Below are 21,944 nucleotides of genomic sequence, written 5' to 3'. Positions count from 1 at the left end.
TGGGATACTAGTCTTTCATAATCAGACCAAGATGAGGAATTATACTTTCACAATACCCATGACTTGGTACAAAATCATTCAATAATGTACTAAGCTTTTTCTGGATACTATCAGTTTCTAAAAGAATGATCTATGACAACTTATATAATAAGGATTATTGAAGTGAAAAGACTTAAGTACACATGCAAATTAAATTCCATAAGTCTACAAAAGGGGCGCAGAGCCAAGTAACCGCGGGTACCCCACTCGAATACTCCCTTAACCCTCACACAACCTGACTGTATGGCCCTCTCGGCGGATGCTTCTGCAATCAGTTCAGCCATGAGGTCTCTGTCTCCACCTAATAACTGAGTTTTGATAACAGATGATCTCAGTCTCATAGAATGAGTTTGTTCCTGCATCATTAATTTAAAAGAACAGTGAGGAGTCGAGGGGTACATAAGAACAAAACAACTCTGTTCTGGGCAAGAAATTAGCATTCAGCGTGACACTCATCTTGAACCGCATTCAAGACCAAAACAAAAAAAAAAAGAAGAAGAAGAAGAAGCTGAGAGTCTGAAAAATGATAATCTCGCCTATTAAAAATAATTAGGCCTAATGAGATAGGCCAATTATCTTTCCAAACTTCTAGCTGATTTTCAATTCTCATTTATTTTTGTATCAGAGTTTTGAAAATTCACAAATTTTGTAGCACTGTAGGGAAATGAGACCACAACAAGTGAGAATCGCTTATCAAAAAAACTTTTCTTGTTAGGACGGAGTGTGCAGAGAAACAAAAACTATGGTTCTGAACTTGTCCTGATGCAAACTTCTTTAAATCAGCCTGTTACTGTTCCAGAAGCAGCTTGTTTAAAACCAAATAGAATTCATTTGAAGACACATTTTGGGGAAAAAGCTAATACTCTTAACTCTTTCTCCTATTTTAATGCTTACATACTACCTCCCACTCACCTACATGTATGCATATCTTGCAAATACGACATAGCTATGTTTAGTACTGGCGTTTTATTGTTCTAACCCTATGCATATTTCTACAGTGCAACCATAGTCATTTTGAAATAATTCATGACGTTACTTTGTATTAATAGAATTTTAGGTGGTTCTTTGTTTTATTTTTCTACCATAGTATTAAATGAGCATCTTCTTGTATGAAGCATTTATTTCTATTGAGTTATTCTCTTTAGTAAATCTCCCAGTAATATCAATTGTACCTTCTAATTATAGAAGGTACAATATCATCTTAATATATGAATCCAATATGTACTATTTTTAAAAGTCAGACATCTACATTTCATTTCAGCATAATAAATCCATCAATTATAAAAGAAACACATTCTGTTTTAAAATCTACAAATAATCATTCAAATAAGCACATTAGATATACTGACAAGTTTAAAGCAATAACTGTATCATGTTTATAAATAATTAATAACAGATATTTCCATTTTATTAATATTTATAAGAATATGGCAAAGATGCATCCAATTTTGAAATATTTGGCCTTAAAAAGTTAAAAATACCAAGTTCAAAATGTACTAATCCCTTATACTGCAAAAACTAAGTTCCTAGTTGGTTGTTTGGATTTTAGAATTCTTTTTCCCATGGAAATAACATTATAAAATTCAGTTAAAATTCCAGACCAACTCATAACATAGCTAAAACAAAATTAACAGCAGCCCAAGAATCCCAAATCCACTTCATACCCTAGAGCCTCAGCCCAAGATTCTGCTGAGCTCTGAGCCTGGGGCGGGGGGCAGATGTGAAGAACCTGAAGGCGGAGCTACATAGAAGCACAGCCCCCCTCCTCCCTCCCTGTGGCAGAGGGGAGGCAGATTGCAGTGGAGGATGTGCTGGGAGCACACACCTACCACAGGGGGAGTACAGTCATGCAAATACAGGAAGAGGCAAACTTCAGGGCATTGGCCTTTAAGCCATATTATTAGGTGAAGTCCAGGGTTCCCACATTCCCAACTTCTTTCTGGGTACCGTGTAATTTTGTGTATGCATCAGCAGAGTCAAAATGCATAAGATGCAGAATGTGCCACTGAGGTTTGTGGCCCTCTGAATAATTCAAGTAAATCTGCTCTGGCACGATAACTAAAAAGCATGGCTGCATCTCCACTACTTTTTTACAGCACAGCTTCTATGCCTTTCACATCAAATCAGTACAGTAGATACGATACCCTAATCTCAACTGTTTCCCCTTATATAATGTGATTTAATTCATTTGTATTCCCATACCTACACTCTCCTGGTTTTGGAAAGAACGTGAAAAAAAAAAGAAGTAGAAGAAGGAGACATGACCTTATGTTTTGTGAACTCACAATAAGAAAGAAAATGTACACAGAAAGCAACAAAATATCAAATATGTACGAATTGTTACGGAGCCCTAAAGAAGAGATGGCAAAGATGGACTCTTTAGAAAATACTTTCCTGCTCCACTTCTACCTAAAAATGCTATTCAACAAGTGTTTACATGGTATACACATATATTAAAATTAAGGAAAAAGCTACGGATCTTCCCAGCCTCCTTTTAATGCTCCCTATATGAAGAGATAAGGAAGCACTTTATTAGGTAGCAAGACAGAGAAAAGAGATTAAAGTTGAGGAAATGGTATAAAGAAAGACTTGGAAGCAGGGAAGCACATCAAATCTCAGAGAAAAATTTGTTTTCCAATGTGTTTGTTTCTTAGATCACGAGTAAGAAAACTTAGAAATAACTTAGAAAATATTGGTTGGGGAAACTGGGTGAAGGTCCTTCCTGTCAGTCTGTGAAGGCACAACTTAATTCACAAACTGAAAGCTCCTCAAGGTTTCTGAACAAATACACTTTAAGAAACGTGTAATATGATGGTGGTTTCTTGATTACAAAGGAAGTCAGGAGACAATAGCATCAGCCTTCCTTATAACTACAGAAGTTGAGGAAGGGTCTGCATTAGAATGAAGAGCATTCAGGGGGAAAAAAAGAGACATTGAAAAGATGCCACAAGATTTAGATCATCATAGATTAGATCTCAGAGAAGTGTTGCTAAGGAAGAGTCAGAGACACCCCTGGAATCTTGATTCCGAAAGGAAGAAAACTGAGGATACTAGTGACACACTGAAGACAGGAAACAGAGCGTAGAGTGCAGAGCTCGGAGGGCCGCACTGAGAAGCTCTCCTAACCAACCTGCACGGAACTGATTTCCCGGGTTAACATCCAGTCCAACTCTCCTTAAAACATACTGACTGACCTTTACGCCGGTCAGGATGGCTATCATAAAAAAAGCAACCAACAACAAATGTTGGAGAGGTTGTGGGGAAAAGGGGACCTTAGTTCACTGTTGGTGGGATTGCAGACTGGTACAACCATTATGGAAAACAGTACAGAATTTTCTCAGAAAAATAAAAATCGACCTGCCTTTTGATCCAGCAATTCCACTGCTAGGATTATATCCTAAGAACCCCAAAACATCAATTTCAAAGAACCTATGCACCACAATGTTCATAGCATCACAATTTACAATAGCCAAGAGTTTGGAAGCAACGTAGGTGCTCATCAGTAAATGAATGGATCAAAAAAAATGTGGTACATATACATAATGGAATTCTATGCAGCAGAGAGAAAGAAGGAGCTACTACCCTTTGCAACAACATGGATGGAACTGGAAAGCATTATGCTGAGTGAGATAAGCCAGGTGTTGAAAGACAAATACCATATGATCTCACCTTTAACAGGAAGCTAAACAACAAAACCAACAAGCAAGCAAAATAAAAACAAAGACACTGAAATCGAGAACAAGGGGACAGTGACCAGAGGAGAGAGGGGAGGGAATTTAAGAGGAAAAATGGGAGGGATTTAGAGGAACAAGTATAAAGGACACAGGAACAATAACTAAGGAGGGTGGAAATGGGAGGGAGGTGGGGAGCACGGGGCAGGTTGGGCTGGGATAGGAGAAATAAGTAGAAAACTATATTTGAAAAATAACTAAAAAAAAACCCATACTGACTGGAACAGCAAGTCCAATACTCAAAGCCAATAGTCCTGTGGACAGCTGCCTCCACGAGTTGCGTTGTGCCTATTAGATTGTTTGTTCCCAGACTACTTTTTGCTAGTTGTTCTTCCCATTCCATTATAAAAGTTATTACATTTTACATGAACCAATAAAATTATGAATATAAAAGAATATATGGTCATATGAAAACTTAGTCTAATTGTTAGGAAAGTTTTAATAAAGGTAAGTAAAAATAGATGCCTAGAGGTAAAAGTTCTACAAAATAAGAATTCTATGTTCAGATCACTTCATGAGCAATCTCCCTCCACTGTAAAAAAAAATCAAAATAAAAACCACTGATGACATGTTCCGGGCATGATTTATGCAAGAGAGAGACACTGAGCTCTGATGAGCAGATCTAGCCTCAGAGAAAAGAACTTAACTCTTTTTCAAAAAACTGGTATACACATTTAAGCCAACATAAAGTTCAAATACAATGATAAGGATGTCTGGCTCCAGCTTGAAGGAAGTGACAACTACTGTATCACTCCACTCCCAGCATTAACAAAAAAATACTGTATTTTTTGGACTATAAAATGCAGTTTCTCTTGCTGCCCCCCCTCCCACATTTGGGAGGAATAATGGTTGTTAATGATGTGGTTGAGTTCTGTTTACATTTACATTGGTGAAATATTATGTTATTAAATATTGTAGCACATTTCTTACTTCAAAACTTTTTCCCTTATTTTCCTCCTCTAGAACCTAGGTGTGTCTTATGGTTCGAAAAACATGGTGTGTTCTTTTGGTGTGTCTTTTGTCCTTAAATGGACAAAATATATATGAAGCCACTGTTTTCAGACACCGAACAAATCTCTGCTTCTTGAGAGGAAGGAAACCCAGAAGGTGAGCCCCGATTTCTGTCCGATGGCACTTCTAAACTGCTGTGCAGGGGACTGGAACCCAGAAGAAAGCAGTGGCTTCGCAAGATAGAAGAGCCATAAACTCTCCCCTACTCTATTATCAATTTCAAAGAACCTATGCACCACAATGTGTGGTGCATACTCTATTATCAGAAGCTGGGTTTCAGGGTGTCTCTACAATATATGAGGATTTTTAAGAAATAAAATGCTGTCCTATTCAATGGCTGCAGCCAATGATATTATAACTAGTAGCACACGTCCTGCAGCAAAACATCTATGAATTCAGTTTAATTTTAAACTGGTATGAAACTCAGAAATGAGATCAGACTTTAAAGATGGCAGTTGAGTTTTGCCATATATGTACTGAAGTTTGAAATTATACCATTTTTACTGAATTTACTGAATTCTACAGAATGTTTCCTCAAATTATCCATCCAATCCGAATACCTTCTTGCTTTCATGGGAAGTTTTTGTATATCTGTGCATCATCTGGGACCTTAATATTAACAGCTGATGATTATGGGCCCTATTACTCTTCTTCCATCAATGGCTACATTCTCATTACCCCCTTGTTAGGCAAATAGTGACCTTATCCAGGGAGGCAGACAGAGCAGGTGCCTCTTCAGAAATGAGATTGTCTTGACTGATGCTTTCAACCCACTATTCACCCAAGTAAACCTCGCAAGTCGTCGATGAGGGCAGAACAAATAACCCCTCAGAAACCACTCACCAGGTGCTGAGTCGAACTGTAGGTCAGAATTTTCAAGTGCTTGACTGAAATTTACTTTTTGGTTCATGCTTTATATTTGTTGGGCATCAAATTTACCAAAAGATTCATGGAGTTTTTCACAAATGTCACATATTTGTGAAAAGAGTACAAACTGCTTTGTAGAAAATGATCAACAGCTCCGTTAAGATAAAACAAAATGAACTGGAAAAAATGCTTACAATGATGGCAACAAATGAGTAAGTTTTCCTGGGCTGCCCTTTTTTTATCTTTCATTTTTATTAATGGTAGCAAGCCAAAAATATCAATAAGTCTCCAGTAAGGTCTTAATTAAAAAGCAAAATTCAATATATGTATGAAGAATATGACTAATAGGAAAAAATGATACAATGACCATTGCATGCATTTTCATGAAACAAAGGAAATGAGCTCTCAAGGAAAAAAAGCTTCCAGGCAAGGGTTTAATAACTTGAACTTTTGAATGTGTTTAGAGGCTAAAGAAGGGTCAAATGGAAGCTTACACTTGAGCTAGGTGAAATTTACATCATTTACAGGAATCTCTTTCCCCTCTGCCTCCCCATACAAAAGAATATTCTTAAGTACTGAAAATATTTCAATAAGCATTACTACACCAAATACAGTAAAACTGGATATTCTTTTCCAGTTGGCCAAAAAGAACTAAACCAGGAAACACAAAGAAGTTGTGTTTTCAAAGCTATTATTTAATTCTTGGAATACCTAGTAAAACCCTGATAGTTCTGGGGGCATTGCAATACTATTTATTATGTCCTAGAACTATTAATGCTATTTTTCCAATTAGCTGAGCTTTACTGGAGGTATAATTGGCATATGATAAAATGAGCAGATTTCAAGTGTTCTGTCCAATGCATTTTCATACGTTTGTACACCCCCATGTAACTATCTCCCAACCAAATTTTGGAATACTTCCATCAACCCAGTGAATCTTTCTCTGTCTCTTTCTATTCAGTTGCTCCCTTGAGGCAATAACTATTCTGACCCCTATCAGTATAGCTTAGTTTTGCCTATTCTAGAATTCCATAGAAATAAGATCAGACACTATGTACTCTATATCTCTTTTCCTTGTTCAACATGTTTTAGAGAACCCCATTCATGTTACTGCATATATCAGAAATTTGTGGGGTTTTTTTGCAGAGTAGTGTTTTATTTTATCAGCATAACAAAACCTATTTATCCAGTCATATGTTGATGAACATTTGGATTTTTTCCAGTTTGGAGGCTATTATCAATAATAATACTATGGAAATCGCATAGAAGTCCTTTTGTGGACAATTGTTTTCATTTCTTTTGAATAAACACCCCATAATATAACTATTAAATCACATACTTGCAATGAACACCTACTTTTAAGAAACTACTAAACTATTTCCCAAGGTGCTTATATGATTTTTTACTTGCTCCAGCAAAGTATGAAAATTTCAGTGGTTCACCATCTTCACTAAAACTAGTTTTTCAACCTCTTTAATTCTAGGCAACCCAGCAGAGACAAAGTGGTAGTTTCCAGTTTTCAGGCTGAGATTACCACTATTGAAATGAGTTTTCTTATGTAAAAACTTTAACCACTAGAATTAAGATTGGGGAATTTTAAAAACATATATAACCAGTGAGCATTGTATGTTCACATTATACACACACACACACATACATATATATAATCAAGGAGTATAATCATAACCTTATAAGAAACTATAAAAACAACAATGTGTATGCATTGATTCTTTTTACATCATTACAAAATCAATCCATACTCACAGCTGGAAACAAAGAGAAGCTGGGAGGGGTTACCCGAACCTGGGAACAGAGACTGCTGTCTCGCCGGAGTTCTTTTTATTCTGTTGGGCTTTTTTGAAACTGAGATTACTGTTTAAAAAAAATGTACTACTCATGGTGTGTCCTGCTCTTTTCAATTACATCTTAATCTTTATTCCATTTCACTAAATATTTGAAAAAATAAATTCAGGAATATGTGTGCCAATTTACTATGTAAACATACCATAATTTATCAAATCCTCTATTGCTGGATATTTAGGTTGCCTTTAATATTTAATTACTGTAACCACTCGTGCAATGGAAATCCTTTGTGTTACTACCCACAGGCTCCTCCTGGTCAAAGAATTTTTAAAAACTTAATAGATATTATTAAATTTATTAGCTTTTTGACAGCCAGCTATTATAACATATATTAAATTTACAGAGAGAGAACAATGCAAAGTAACAAATCAAATTCACAGGACCCTTTCTCAACTTACTGAAGATTTTCAAAGAGAGCTATGCCACACTCATGTACTGAGTAAATGAGAGCCGAAGCTAATTTTTTATCAGGGGACAACGAGGCTAGGCAGTCAGTCAGGAAAACAGAAATCATCTCTCCAGTGTAACCACTTCTAGCCATTCTCTGCCTGATTTTGCCAGAAACAGAATGTGAAATAACAGGCAAACCATTTTCACCATGTGTATTAACTGTCTCCTCCTACACAGAGCCCACAAGGATCAAAGCCCCAAAGCACACCAAGCAGGTATCGCTGAGTGTGAGTGAACATCTTTGTGAAATTTCATTTTGGAGTCAGCATTTAACTCATGTTACTCATGGATCGAGTTACCCAGAGAGTCACGTTAGCAGCGGCGCTGATAGCAAACCAACTTTTCACTCTCATCATTAGTTCGATGCATCGAAAAATTCCTTGATGTGCAAGTATGTGCAGTTCAAGTTTAAATCAAATCCAACACTGATTTAACTTATTTTATAAAAGCACATTTTCCTCCCAAGCAATACAGAATTCACTGGTATTTTTAAGCTGAAATAGCCTTTAATGTATTTTCTGATTTCATTTCTGACTAGGATTATTAAAATTGTAAAATGCTTGGAAGTAACTAAGGTCTTACTTTTGAAAAAAATGAAAAGTTCTTCTTGAAAGATAAGGAAAACAAAATTACACATGATCAATTTTATTATTAGATTTCAAATCTAACTTTTTGCTTCCACGTGAACAACAAAATCGGTTTAGTTTAGATACTCTGCCCTCAGAGCTACAAGACAATTGCTCTCACAAAGCCTGTTAAACTGTACGTCCTGACCACAACAATTAAGTTGTAACCAACAGCACAAATCTTTACATGTCATATATCTTTGCTTCCCACAAATAGGAGTTTTAAATAGAAACCTGCCAGAAATCCCCAGTTCAAAGTTGTTTTCAAACACAATTATAACAAGGATAGAGGCTGTTGCACGGTACAGCCAGGCAAATACAGTAGACAGACAATAAAGACAGATCTCTTGGTTTTGCTTCAACCAACCACTTTGAAATAAATATCCTGACAACTGTTACATAAACATTTTTAAGGCATGATGGGAATAGTAAAAAGTATTCAAAAGGAAAGAAGTAGGGATTGGAAACAGAGCCCCCTGAGAAAATCAGGATGCAAATCTGATTTAAATGAGAAATAAAACACAAGAAATGATATAAGCTGCTAGGAAGTCAGAAGAAAGGGGAGGAACGACCTGAAGCATGCCTTGATGGGAGAAGCATATTCCATAGGTTGAATGTAAATAGACTAAATTTTAAATCGTCAGTCATCTCATTTTGGACCAGATTTTATCCTAAAACAAATTGTCTATGAAGAAAGTGTTTTCCTGTCTCCTAAATAACAAATATTATTGCAGTAAGTATGTTCCAACTGTTAAATATTTTAAAATAAAAGTCTTTGGAGAAGTTCAGATACTCAGGAGCTCTTTAGAAAACCATAACATAATTGTTTACACACACACATGCACACAAGTTGATACTTTTCAGTGAATCCCCAAAATAGAAGCATCTATTTTTTTTAAGTGACAAAGTAATAAATCCAGATGCAGACCACTCTTTCAAGACATTCAGAAATGAAGAGAAAGACAAATAAAAAATTTCCTAGGACAGTGAAAGCAGTGAGGGGAGGCGGACACTTTTTGCTAGTTTTGAAAAGCTGTTTTTGTTCTGAGTATGTTTGTAGGTTGAGCAGGGGAAGGTATAAATGAAGATAAAATAATGGGGATAATTGTGGGGAAGCTCTCCCACGAGGAAAGGGGGGAATAGCTGAAAACAGTTACAAAATAATCACTTTTTAATATTTTTTACAAAACTAGTTATTTTTTAATTGTACATTTCAATAATGATGAGATTAGTTTGGCACTTTAAAAATGTATTTCCAGCCCTGGCTGGGTTGCTCCCTTGGTTGGAGTATCCCCCCATGCATCAAAAGGTCCTGGGTTTGATCCTGGTCAGGGCACACAGCTAGGCTGCAGGTTCGATCCCTGACTGGGGTGGCTACAGGAGGCAACCAACTGACGCTTCTCTCTGACATCGATGTTTCTCGCTCTCTCTCTCCCCCATCCTTTTCTTTCTAAAATCAATAATAAAAATACATATCCTCAGGTGAGGATTAATTAATACACAAATAAAATAAAATGTGTTTCCATGAGAAGCTTAGCCCTTGGAATAAGTAAGCATATAGTATTCTGGTTATTTCACTCTTTTAGAGACAACATTCTTTTTGGGGCACAAATAATTATGGTAAAATTTTATGAAATGTCCTCTCTCAAGCAGTTGGTCTTTCACAAAGACAGAAAGGCTGACCCATTAGTTTTTAAAACTCAACATAATACCAAAGCTAAGAATAAATTTCTTCTCTTAAATAATTGAACACCCATGTCTAAATCCTCATTTTGCTTAGCAAAAATATATACAGTCTTTAATTTCTGTGCTCATTCAATATTTAGTGGGTGTCCTGCTATTTGGCAGGTACTTAGTAGGACATTACAAAGGGAGGGAGCAATAAAGTTACTGAAATTCAGGTATCGTTGCTTCACAGAAACACTGGGTGCAGGAGTATGACTCAGGAGTGTGCATGGTACACCTGGTGGACATGAGAGACAGAATCAGGAGTGATAGAGATCCAGAAGACATTTTTAATTTAAATTCAGCAGCCTTTGGTCACAACTAAGCATGGGTCTGAGCAAGAAAGAGGAGGCCTCAGGGGTGCCTGAAGTTCTGTTACTATCTTCAGCTTTTCTGTGGTCTGGCCTCCCACCCACCTGTCTAACCTCACTCCTTACTCCCTCCTACAGAGACTCTCTATTCTCATACAGGAAGCACAGTAGGCCCTCACTTATCATCATCAATTGGTTCTGTGGCTTTAAGCAAAAGGATGTACAACAGAACCAATTTTACTACAGGCTAATTGATACAAACAAGAGTTAAGTTCCTGTGGCATCTCAACATTAGAACAAAATGACCTTGAAAGAAATGACATTATGCTTGCTCTATGTATCCTTCCACAAAATCCCTTTTGATGTATTTGTGCATTTGCCCACCTTTTCTGCCTACATGGCCCATGTCTATATCCATTCCCACCTTTCTTCCTCTTGCTTTGTATGCTCATCAGGGCCGACACACTATGGGCACAGACCACTCCCACAGTTGCATTAGATTTTACATCCAATCTGACTGCAGAAAAATCTCTCCAGGTGGTCAATGCTAAAGCCACACCGTTTGTCAGTTATTTTTTTCAACACTCCCACTAGCCAACGCAGTTGAGATATTACCTCCTCCGTAATAATTCTTCTGAGAGCTCTCGTTATCCCTCGATAGATAACACCACTGCAGTTCTACCACACACACACCACAGTGCATCCTTTCTGTCTCGTGTTGGTCATCTGCACACTGAGGACCACGATGAACTCTGCAGAGCCAGGACTTTCAAAGGAGGCTGGTCTATATGTGTGAAAAAATCTGGTACACACACATCTCAAATATTATTATGATATTATCATGGCACAGCCTTAGCTTTTGAATGTGTCTAAGCATACAATACTAACTCAATGTTTTCTGTAATTCTTTTGGTACTTAAATGCTCTCACAAATGTTTAGCTTACTTTAATAATATTGGGGAAAGGAAAAAGGCTCTGATTAAGGATACCTTACCCTCAGATCTGTTAGACTTACTCTGCTAAGGAAAATCCAGTCACAGAAGGAAGCTGGGAAAGCGATTTGATTCATTCACTGAGCATTTATTTACTGAAAACCTTTTCCCTGTCAGCACAATCACAGACAGCGCTGTGCTTGTTAACAGATGCCACCTTGAATACAAGAAAAGGCTGCATCGTGTTAATGTTATGTGTCGATTATACCTCAATTTTTTAAAAAAGAAATGAGAATTTAGAGGAAAAAAAATTCTGAAATAGTTACTAAGAGACACAGACCTCTGTAGTGTGTGGTGTGTGTGTGCACGCGACATGTAAGCAAGTCAGATGATGAGAAATAAAGAGAGTCTTAACCAAACACCAAGGAAAGTATCAGGGTGTGCTGCTCTTGGAGGAAAAAGCCCCGCGTCAACATAGTGAAGGTTCTGAGAGAAGAACCAACCTTAATGTTTACTGAAATATTTGTACCTCAGCAGTACCGTAACAGTAGTTGTGGTCCTGAACTTCCTACACATAACCGATTCTCAGGTTGCCATTCTAAAGAGAGACGTGGCTGGCAGTCTCAGTAACGAGCCAGTCCTGACCTCTGAGCAGCCAGCCAGGACCCACCTGGTGTGTACAGTCTATGTAAGGCCGTGCAGGCAGGGTGGTGGCCACGCTCCACCATGCCTTCGTGAGTGTACTTCTCTCTTAACAAAACCCACACGGAGGCAAAATATCTCTTAAAGTCCAGCTCTTCGGCCCTCAGCTACCCTTACTGAAGCTACTAAAATCACTATGACCAGAACACTCTAATCCTCTGCCTTGAGTTGTGTTCCATAAAGCCAGTAGCCCGCAAAACCATTACTTACACTCATGAGGGGCCAGTGTCGACTGTTTTCATGCCACATTTCTGTGCATATGTTTAAGGGAAAACATAAATGAAAGTGGGAACTGTGGGTGTATTTAAAAGCAGTGATTGACATTCGCAGAGTATTTTTTTCAGATATGCATTTTACTTCAACAATATTCTTTAAAGCTTTGACCAGATAAAAAATCTTCTAAAAAGATCCTTCTGTTTGGAGATTTGGAAAAATTATGAGTATTAGTTCATTCCTGTTGCTTTGCTCAGATCAATAAGAATAATTAGTGTAATTTTAAAAAGAAAAAAATCTGAATTTTAAGAGTGTTGACACCATCCATTTCCTGGCCTCCACTGTGAACACTCGAGCAGAATACATTACCAAGAGACTTCTTTCCTGACTCTTCATAGTTGACTTATTGAAGAAAATTTTGGAGTTTTTTAAAAAAAGTATATCATTTTTAAACCCCAAGTTCAGGACGAAGCTAGTTTAGGAATGACCGTATACTGAGATGTGCTGACATGCAATCATTGTAATTCGAATTATTTTCCAGAGAAGGGAGCTTATGTAAAGGTATTACCTGGGCATATTTCTCACATTTTTAAAATCAGGATAATTAGTCTTTCACATGGAAATCTGGTGGCAACATCATTCCTATGGGACGACTTTACTCCCCTTCTAAACCTCTGCTGCTGCTCTGGGATGTGGTGGACAGAGTTCATCGGAACGGGGGGCAGCTGCTGCCCACACGCTGACAAACAACCTCGCTTTCTGCTCAGGTGTCTGCGCATCCCAGTTCAGTGAAGGAGCAAGAATGATCTGAACACTGGGCCTTCCTGCTTATTGTGTGATTGACATATTTTCTCCTCTCACCTCCATACTGTCCTCTCCTGCTGCCCCTTCCTGTAAAATGTATTTACTCATTAAAACTAAGATAAGTTACTGTTTCCATTTTGGGCTCTTTTCCATTTTTCTCTTTTCCACATTCTTTACTTACTGAATACTATGATGTTGCAGTCTTAGTAGGAATAGTAACAAAGAACATGTATTCTATTCGCTGAAAATAAAATGTAAATTCCTTAAAGAATTATTAATTTGGAAATGGCAAAAAATTTTGTACCTGCCAAAGTCTAGAGTTCCTCAGGGTTATCTTGTCCAGGATAGTTACCAGGCTAATCTCTAAGTCAGTATAAAAATTACCTGCTAAAGTTGAAAGAAAATGCACAAAGAAGAAACTTTAAGGTAAAACTTTTTAGGTAAAAGAAATACAATATAGCATTCTGCATCTATAAAAAACAGATTATGTAACACACACACACACACACACACACACACACTCACACTCTACGCTTTGACAGTAGGCCGAGGAAGCCGTCAGGGTTTTTAGTCAAATTCCTCTTCATTACTGAGATTCCTTTTTCATGTCCTGAGTACAGCGAGGAATTTGAAAGACAGCTGTTCTATTTTTTGGTGACCAATAACCAGGAGCATTACTTGGACCTTGAAGCACAGACTCGATCATCCTTTCTGCTTTTTCAGGTACTTGGAACAAGCCTGTTACTCCCAAATGACCGCTTTTCAAATATCTAGAGACCACCATCTTATTCCTACTGACTTTACTACTCCAAAGTAAATATGCCATTTCTCTCATTTATTTTTATTCAGCAGCATTTTTAGTCTTAAAAAGAAAAACAAGTGTTTACACAAAAGCAAAAAGGTTGTGTCTGACGCAAAGGGCATGCGTCAGCCATTCCTCTGCCCCGCCAGAGGTTTCACATGACAGGTGGAGACAGACAGGCCCCGAGACATTCCTCAGATAGTTCGAGGCCCAGCGTCAGGTGGACCCACCTGCAGAGACCCACCTGCTGTGACCTCTACAGCTTGACAGCCACCCTGGAGGCGAGGGTGCCCCAGCCAGTGAGAAGCAGGACTCTTTGCTGACATCCTCTCTTACTGTCCCCATTGGGGGGTATCAGCTTTGGCTGTATCCCCCATCATACTGCTTAGTCACTTGAAAGTGGCACTGTGGTGACAGACAAGTCCATTTTTATGTAATTGAATGTCTGAAATGTAATTGAATGGATTGTCCACTCCCAATCCATTTTTATGTAATTGAATTGATGACACCAGTGCAGGATTTCATATTAACTACACCAAATTCAGGTCCTCTCAAAGGTATATGAAGAAAATTATCGAGGGTGACACCCCCCAAAAATGTCTGCATGCAACTTTCTAGGGTTTGTTTATTCAGTTGCCTGGGCTCGTCCAAGCTCACTTGCAAAATGGAGCAACAACCCTGCAGCTAGAAGCTTCACACAGTATAACTGGGAGCACTTCGACCCTGACTGAAAAAAAGTATTATATTTTACAATCTTCTGTTACTCAATTGTTAATTCTGGCTCTTTTTCACTTAACAAGAACAGTCTGCATAATTATATCTTATTTTTGACCTTTAGGATATATTTATTTAGTCATTTTAAGCACATATGAAAATGAAAATGGATTAAAAACCTGCTGGATTTATAAAGGGATAATTTTTTATGCATTTGAAATCATTTCCATCAAATATAAATGTATGTATAAAATGACATGTCTAACAATACGGACTGCCACGTAATTGATAGCACAGATTCACTGATCATTCTGTAACAGAGAAAAACGGACACACAAACGAAAAAGAAACACAAGATTCCTTTTGCCCAGTCACTTGCCTTCGAGAACTGTGTGGTGCTCTGGGCCAGAAAGATCACGATTCAAGACAGATTGTACTTTTAGAAACATTTCCCCTTTTAGTTATGTATCAGAGGTACCAGAATAACACTGAGCCTTGAGCTAATCTGCTGATATCATCACTTTTCAGGAGAGCAGAGCGGTGCCTCCCATCAGTGCCCAGGACTGAGGTTATCTGTGGGGCAACAGGCCCCTGGTTGCTTAGGGATTCACTGGCTCCTGCCTGCACATTTCCCCCTCCACTTGAAGCCAGAACCTCTGTCTACTGGGGATTCATCATTCATCTGCAGAGTCATGGACTGCCATGCTACAGAAAAGGAGCTTATTATCTGAAACACCTTTCAGACATTCTTATCAAGTGAAGGAAGAGCCAGAGCAATGGTTCAGTGACTAACAGAGAAGTATGATATGCATACCCTTCAACGGTCTCTCTGGTCACGTTTTTAATGTAGTTTCTTTTGTTTTTAAACCAAAGAATTTTGACTGTTTTTTTTTTTGGGTGGGGGGTCCAAAGTACTGCAGTAACTTATGCTGATTGTAACAAGGCAAATAATTCGGAGTTGTGTAAAGTCCCACGGACTTCCTTCTTTTCACTCCAACCCTGAGGTACCTACCTAATTCTATGCCCTGGAGATAACCCATTTCAAAGCCTCTTGTGCATCATTTCATGTTTTATTAATAGGTTTATACAGTCTTATTCAAGAATATATGTATGCATAACATATCCCAGGCTTGTAACAAAAACTATTACAAATCTGGGATAATCTCATATGGTTCTGCAATTTGCTTTATAATTTAATATCATCATAAACATCTTTCCAAGCTAATATACACAATTTGACTACATTGTTTTCAATGACTGAACTGTATGTCATGCTACTAATGTAAAAACAGTTACTTATATAAGCACTTCCTTGTTGATGAATAACTAGAGTGTTTATCAATGCTTGCTATTACAATGTTACAGTTAAAATAGCAGCATGTATTTTTCTATATGTATGTTATGGTTTTTTTTACTTCTATGGAACAGATGCCTACATGTGAGAATGGTGTCACAGAGAATACACATTCTTACTTTTTAAAAAATGTGGCCCAGTGACTTCACCAAATGATGGAACCAACAGTTAGTTAGCGTGTGCCCTTTCTCCAGAATTGTTGGTAATACTAGATTTTATCAACTTTTCTAAGTATTGTCAGTTTAGTGGGTTTTGTAATTTGCACTTCCACAGGACCAGCTGAAATATTCAGCTTCGGTTTTATTGTAGCTCTTGTTAAAAGTTACATTCATCACTTGGCAACAAATACCACATTCTTTTTCTACATTTCTTTTTAAAATCCTGAAGGACACAAACCTTGTATGTTATTTGCTTTGTAAATGCCCTATGAAAGTATAGGTGTTAACTTACTAACTGGGAGAGTTAGTGCTGCAATTCTGTTACACAAATTAAACTATGGATATTATCTGAATTAAAAAGATTCTAATTTTTAATCATCTGAACTAAGCATCAATCTTAACAATCAATAAAGGTTTTGCCAACCCTCACACCTAGCCATCGAAGTCAAATTAACAAAACATTATCAAGAGAGCAACCAAAATCTGCAGACTATCACTAAAGGATAATACGATACTGATAATATGATATTCCTTTGAATTGGAGAGGGGAGGGCTTATCTCAGGTGATACTAAATAAGATCTGAGTATCAAAAAAAAACCAAGTATGTGTAGGTTAGAGAGAAGAGGGTACTAGAAGGCACAATTAAGGAATAGAAAGGCTGATGTATCTAGAAAATAGTGAGGATATGAGAGAACAGCAGGATGGTGGGATGGATTGTAATGACTGGAAGTGAAGCAGTTAAGATGTAGGAATCAAGAATCTTGTTTACACATGTGAAGTTTGAAGCCTATTATATACTGAAGTGTTGATGAGGTTAGGCAACCCAAGAGGTGGCTCTGGAGTGCAGGAGGGGCTGGGATTAGCAACATGGATTCACCAGACATTGACATCAAGTATCATTTAAAGCCAGTAGACTCAGTAAGACCACCTAGGGGCCATCGGGAGAAGTGAAGAAAGTCAGAGTGCCTATGCACAGAAACATCATCACAGTTAAGCACTAAATGTTCTTAAAAATATAGCGGTGTTACACTATGATTTAAAGATAGAACTTTGAAAATTAGGTATCTCTAAAGTTTTAATATGCAATATGTTAACTGTGCTGAGTTACTTATAAAGCAAAAAAATGTATATTAAAATTTCAATAAAGACCCCTAAAATATTTTTTGAGTTCATATATTCATGTGAGGTCCTGACGTTTTAAGTAAATCACGTTTACAGATATATGGATACGAAAGTGTTTGGCTTCATCAGTAAACATAGCAACTGGCTGCCGCAAAAGCCTTATTTCCTGGTGCACACAAAGTGTTGGGTAATGAAAGAAATTTCTAAGAAAAGTTTATTGTGTGAGACAGCAACTTAAAAACATTTTGATCCCTGTGACCTTGAGAGTGAGGGCCTCCATAAATATAGCGTACTTGGTGCTTTCCCTTGTCTCTCATCCTAGTCCCAGCACAGCTGACTCTTTTTAAGTAGTCTATAATATGAGGGGGGACCTAAAACAACAGGAATTATCTTCTGGAGGGCAGGCCCCTCGTACTACAGGCCTCCCCCTGCTAAGTGAGTGTTCCAGGAACCCATCTGGATCAGCGCATCAGCTGGCATTGTTGTGAGAGGCTGTGTTCAGCTTTAGTGAATTTTTTGAAGACTCTGTCAATATATTTGCCCATTTCGTGATGGATGATTTACCAGCGCACCTGCCCACACCATGCTGAGTGTTCAGCAGTTTTTGACCAAAAATGGCATGAAACTCTTGCCCCACCCACCTTATTCACCTGGATGGAAAAAGTGCTCAAAGGGAAACTTTGGAAGAGGGGAAACAAAAAATGGCAGAAGCACTAAAAGGCATCAAACTTGAGTTCAAAAACTGTTTTGAGCCCTGGATGGTGTAGCTCAGTGGACTGAGTGCAGGCCTGCAAACCAAAGGCTCGCGGTTCGATTCCCAGTCAGGGCACATGCCTGGGTTGCAGGCCAGTTCCTAGCAGGGGATGCACAAGAAGCAACCATACGTTGTATTTCTCTTTCTCTCTCCTTCTCTTCCCCTCTAAAGATAAATAAATAAAATCTTAAAAAAAAACTGTTTTGAGCAGTGGAAAAAAGTCTCAATAGGTATTGCATCAAATGGAGAGGACTTTGAAGGTGACTGAAGTTTAAACATGTAGGAATAAATACACCATTTTTTATAAATAAATTCCATTTTGGTGGGTCCCCCTTCATATGTCTTTTACTTCATGTATTCGAATGATTAAAAATAATGAATGTGAATATATCAATTAAAATGTTGACAACTGAAATGAAAAATCCCAATTTAATGTTTCAAGAGCACTTAAAAATTTACAAAAGCCATGACCTAACAAAATGAAACTAAAAATACCACAACTGATTTTAATATCCTAATTTATCTAACATCATGGAATTGCTTCTTCAAGTATCAATTTTGAAAGTTAAGAAATTGTTGAACACTGTACAACCAAAAAATCCAATGTACATGTCATTTTTCAGATCCTTTACTAAGTTTGTTTCCTCTAATTATCTTTTCTGGTGATAAATGTAATATAAAGAATGATTTTATAATGAAATTGAAACGAATACACAAAGAAATGAACTCAAAGATCAGTTTTGTCTTGAAGTCATTAAACAAGAGCCAGGGATTTTCCAAATAAGTAGCTGAAACCCCTAAAATTACCTAATGGCTTAGAAAAACAGTATTTATAGAGTAAATACAAGTTACATTTCTTGATTCATAAATAACCAATTTTAGTGGACAACTTATTACTGTGATTCATTAAATGTATAATTTATAATAACATAGAGATATATTGTAAATATGGGAAGTATGAAATATTGGTTAAAGTCCAAGTAATAAATTCATAAAACTTCATGAGTAATGATTTCATTCTAAAGGAAAATGTAAACTGAATAAAGCAATTAAAAATTAGTAAAATAAAATGACCTTAAAAGAAACGCAGTTTTCTAAGTAACAAAACCATATAAATGGAAAAAACAGTTTACTTTTGAACATCACTTACATTCCTCAGCTTCTGATTGGCTTATTCATATAATTAGCTGTTTATGGAAAATTTAGCTTTCAACAAAGCTAAAAGAATCTTGTTTCAAATTTTAGGAAAACAATGGTAACTGCAAAAATTAAATATTTTAATTCCAAAAATAATGCAATTAAAGTTAACTATTTTATATCATTTTAAACTTCATGGAAAAACTACTTCACTTCAAATCCTTGTCTCATACATGGCAATGAAATCCAGATAAATAAAAATAGGAAAGTCTGTACTTTCTATAAATAAGTATATAAAAACTTGAAAAGAGAAAAATGAAGTACTGCATATTTATTCAATGGCGGAAGAACAGCTAGTGCATTTTTAATGCTGGATATGTAGCTATCTCATCACTCAACATGAGCTAGATAAATAAATAGAGCTAAAAGAAATGCAGTGGAGATTATGGAAAAACACTCTTTAGAAAGTAAAACAATGATCAAAGTGAGACTATTCACACAGAATTCAGAGAGGAAAAGAGGCCATAGACAGAAAAAGCCACTGAGGACAGAAACAGAAAAGAATAACCTCAAATAAAGTTGTGCTTAATTAAATAGCACACCTAATCGGAAGACAATGCAATCATTATTAAATTGAAGGCTTCGAATAGAAAAAGTCTTACTTACCTGAACGAGGAACACAGACGATAGTGAAAGCCAATAAGAACAAGATGGAACTTGGCTTCCACTTCCAACGGCAGCTCCACATCCGACCTGAGTGAGACATCCTGCAGTGGAGGAAGGCGACCATCAGGACACTTGGAATTTGATAAAGCATGAGGACAGCCTTATTAGGACAGTGGTAAATGCACAGGTGTGCAGCGGGATGCAGAAAACAAACCTATCGCAGTCTTGCTTCTAAATAAAGATAATAAACTAATCACCCCCTTTAGACTGATCAGATGAAAGAAAAACATATATTTCTTTTACTTGCCACCTGGTGGCACCTACCTTACCAGAGAAATTATAACAGGTTATCTCTGTATGAAGATGGGGAAATATTTGTGTAATTCAAGAAGAAAATTATTTTAAAAAATAAAGCAATTTCAGCTTCAGAGTTCAACATCACCAGTCACGTGTCTGTCTGGGCAGCAAGAGGATAATTATATCAACATCCCGTATAATCTCCCAGGAATTTAGACTTTATGGAAAATTTTCGTTATATAATGTCTGCTGCTTCACAAATGGAGATAATTAAAATTAAACTAAATTGCCCCTAGAATGAAGCATTGAAGCATTAACATCCTAAAAGATTAACTTCTTTATCTAGTTATCAATGTTTTTATATGGCTAATAAACACCAAATATTATAGAAAATGGTAAATGATATTAGATGGAGGGGTGGTGCTTTAACAACTCTTAAATAACTATCTGTATAACTGTCTTGTCTTTAAACTCAAAATTATGCTTATTAATGGTTTAGCTAGGAACAGCCATATTATCTTGGCTCAAAACCATGGTTTGATGCCTTTCATTGATGGGGCTCCATCACGAGAGGCAGGCCAGTGAAGGAGGCCGCGAGTATGCAAGTCAGTCACCAAAAGGGACCCTAAATGGACTGGTGACAAGGAAGTCATGAAGCTGAAGGCTAGAGAAGTGGCAGTCAGGAATCCCCAGATCTTCTATCCCCAAAAGGAGTTAGTTACTTTGGTTACAAGTGGTAACTGAAAATCATTTTACTTCTAAAAGGAGGGACAACTAATAAGATACTTTAGGGTCACAGTAGAGTTGAGCCTTGAACAACCCAGGAGTTGGGGTGCTGCTTACTGTGCAGTCAAAAGGCTGCGCCTAACATATGACTCCCAAAAAACTGAACTACAGGTGAGAAGAGAAATACTCAAGTAAAAACAGACCTCAAATGATTCCTGTACTTGCCTCAAGCCTACATTTTCAATCTGTATTGTTACTATTAGAGGCCACCTAAGTAGCCAAAAGAACATAACCTAGAGTCAAATTAACCTGGGTTTGCTACTTATAAACCATGTAACCCTTGGGAAATTTACTTGGTCACCTTGTACTTCCTATTTTTCACCCGTAAGTTAGGAACAGCAATGGAATCTAGTCCATGGAGTTACTGAATGATTAAATCAGACTATGTCTTTTAAGAACAGTGACTGACACCCAGTAAGCACTCAGTAAATATTAGTTACTACTATTATTACCATCAACCCAGGCATTCTAATATAAGTGTGGTTATTCTGTCAACAGTAAAGTCAAAAGAAAAGACTTAAGAATGGACAACAGGATTAATGGGATAAACCAACACCAATGAACTGACTTTGTGGCCACTTCTAGGATCACCTGGGAACAGAAATATAATAAATTAATCATTTGGCCATGAATACAAAAACTTCAAGTAGTGTCTAATATTCATACCATGTTTTTATATTCACCAAACTAGAATTTCCAGCATCACACAGCTCGAAGTACAAATTCTAAATTAAGGCAAGTTTCAGGTCTGAAGATACTTTTTGTATGAAAGATATGCTTTCTAATACATCCACCCAGAATATTTGAAATGAAGAGCAGTATTACTGCTTATGACGAGCAATCTGGTACAGCATGTCATCATCATGATAATGGATGTGA

The 21,944-nt window shown here is 37.1% G+C and overlaps 1 protein-coding gene across 1 annotated transcript in view; it reads right to left on the bottom strand.

Moving 5' to 3' along the window:
* Window positions 1-21,944, bottom strand: part of ADGRG6 (adhesion G protein-coupled receptor G6) — a 130,138-nt gene that overhangs the window by 102,542 nt on the left and 5,652 nt on the right. The window contains exon 2 of the mRNA XM_037144953.2: window positions 19,983-20,083. Within this exon, the coding sequence (XP_037000848.2) occupies window positions 19,983-20,083 (101 nt within the window). The remainder of the gene's footprint in view (window positions 1-19,982; window positions 20,084-21,944) is intronic.

The sequence above is a fragment of the Artibeus jamaicensis genome, unplaced genomic scaffold, assembly GCF_021234435.1.
Source record: "Artibeus jamaicensis isolate MK-2021 breed Jamaican fruit bat unplaced genomic scaffold, CSHL_Jam_final contig_3176, whole genome shotgun sequence".
In the NCBI taxonomy this organism is placed as follows: domain Eukaryota; kingdom Metazoa; phylum Chordata; class Mammalia; order Chiroptera; family Phyllostomidae; genus Artibeus; species Artibeus jamaicensis.
The sequence above is the reverse complement of the archived record's forward strand: the minus strand, read 5'-3'. Positions and strand labels throughout refer to the sequence as shown.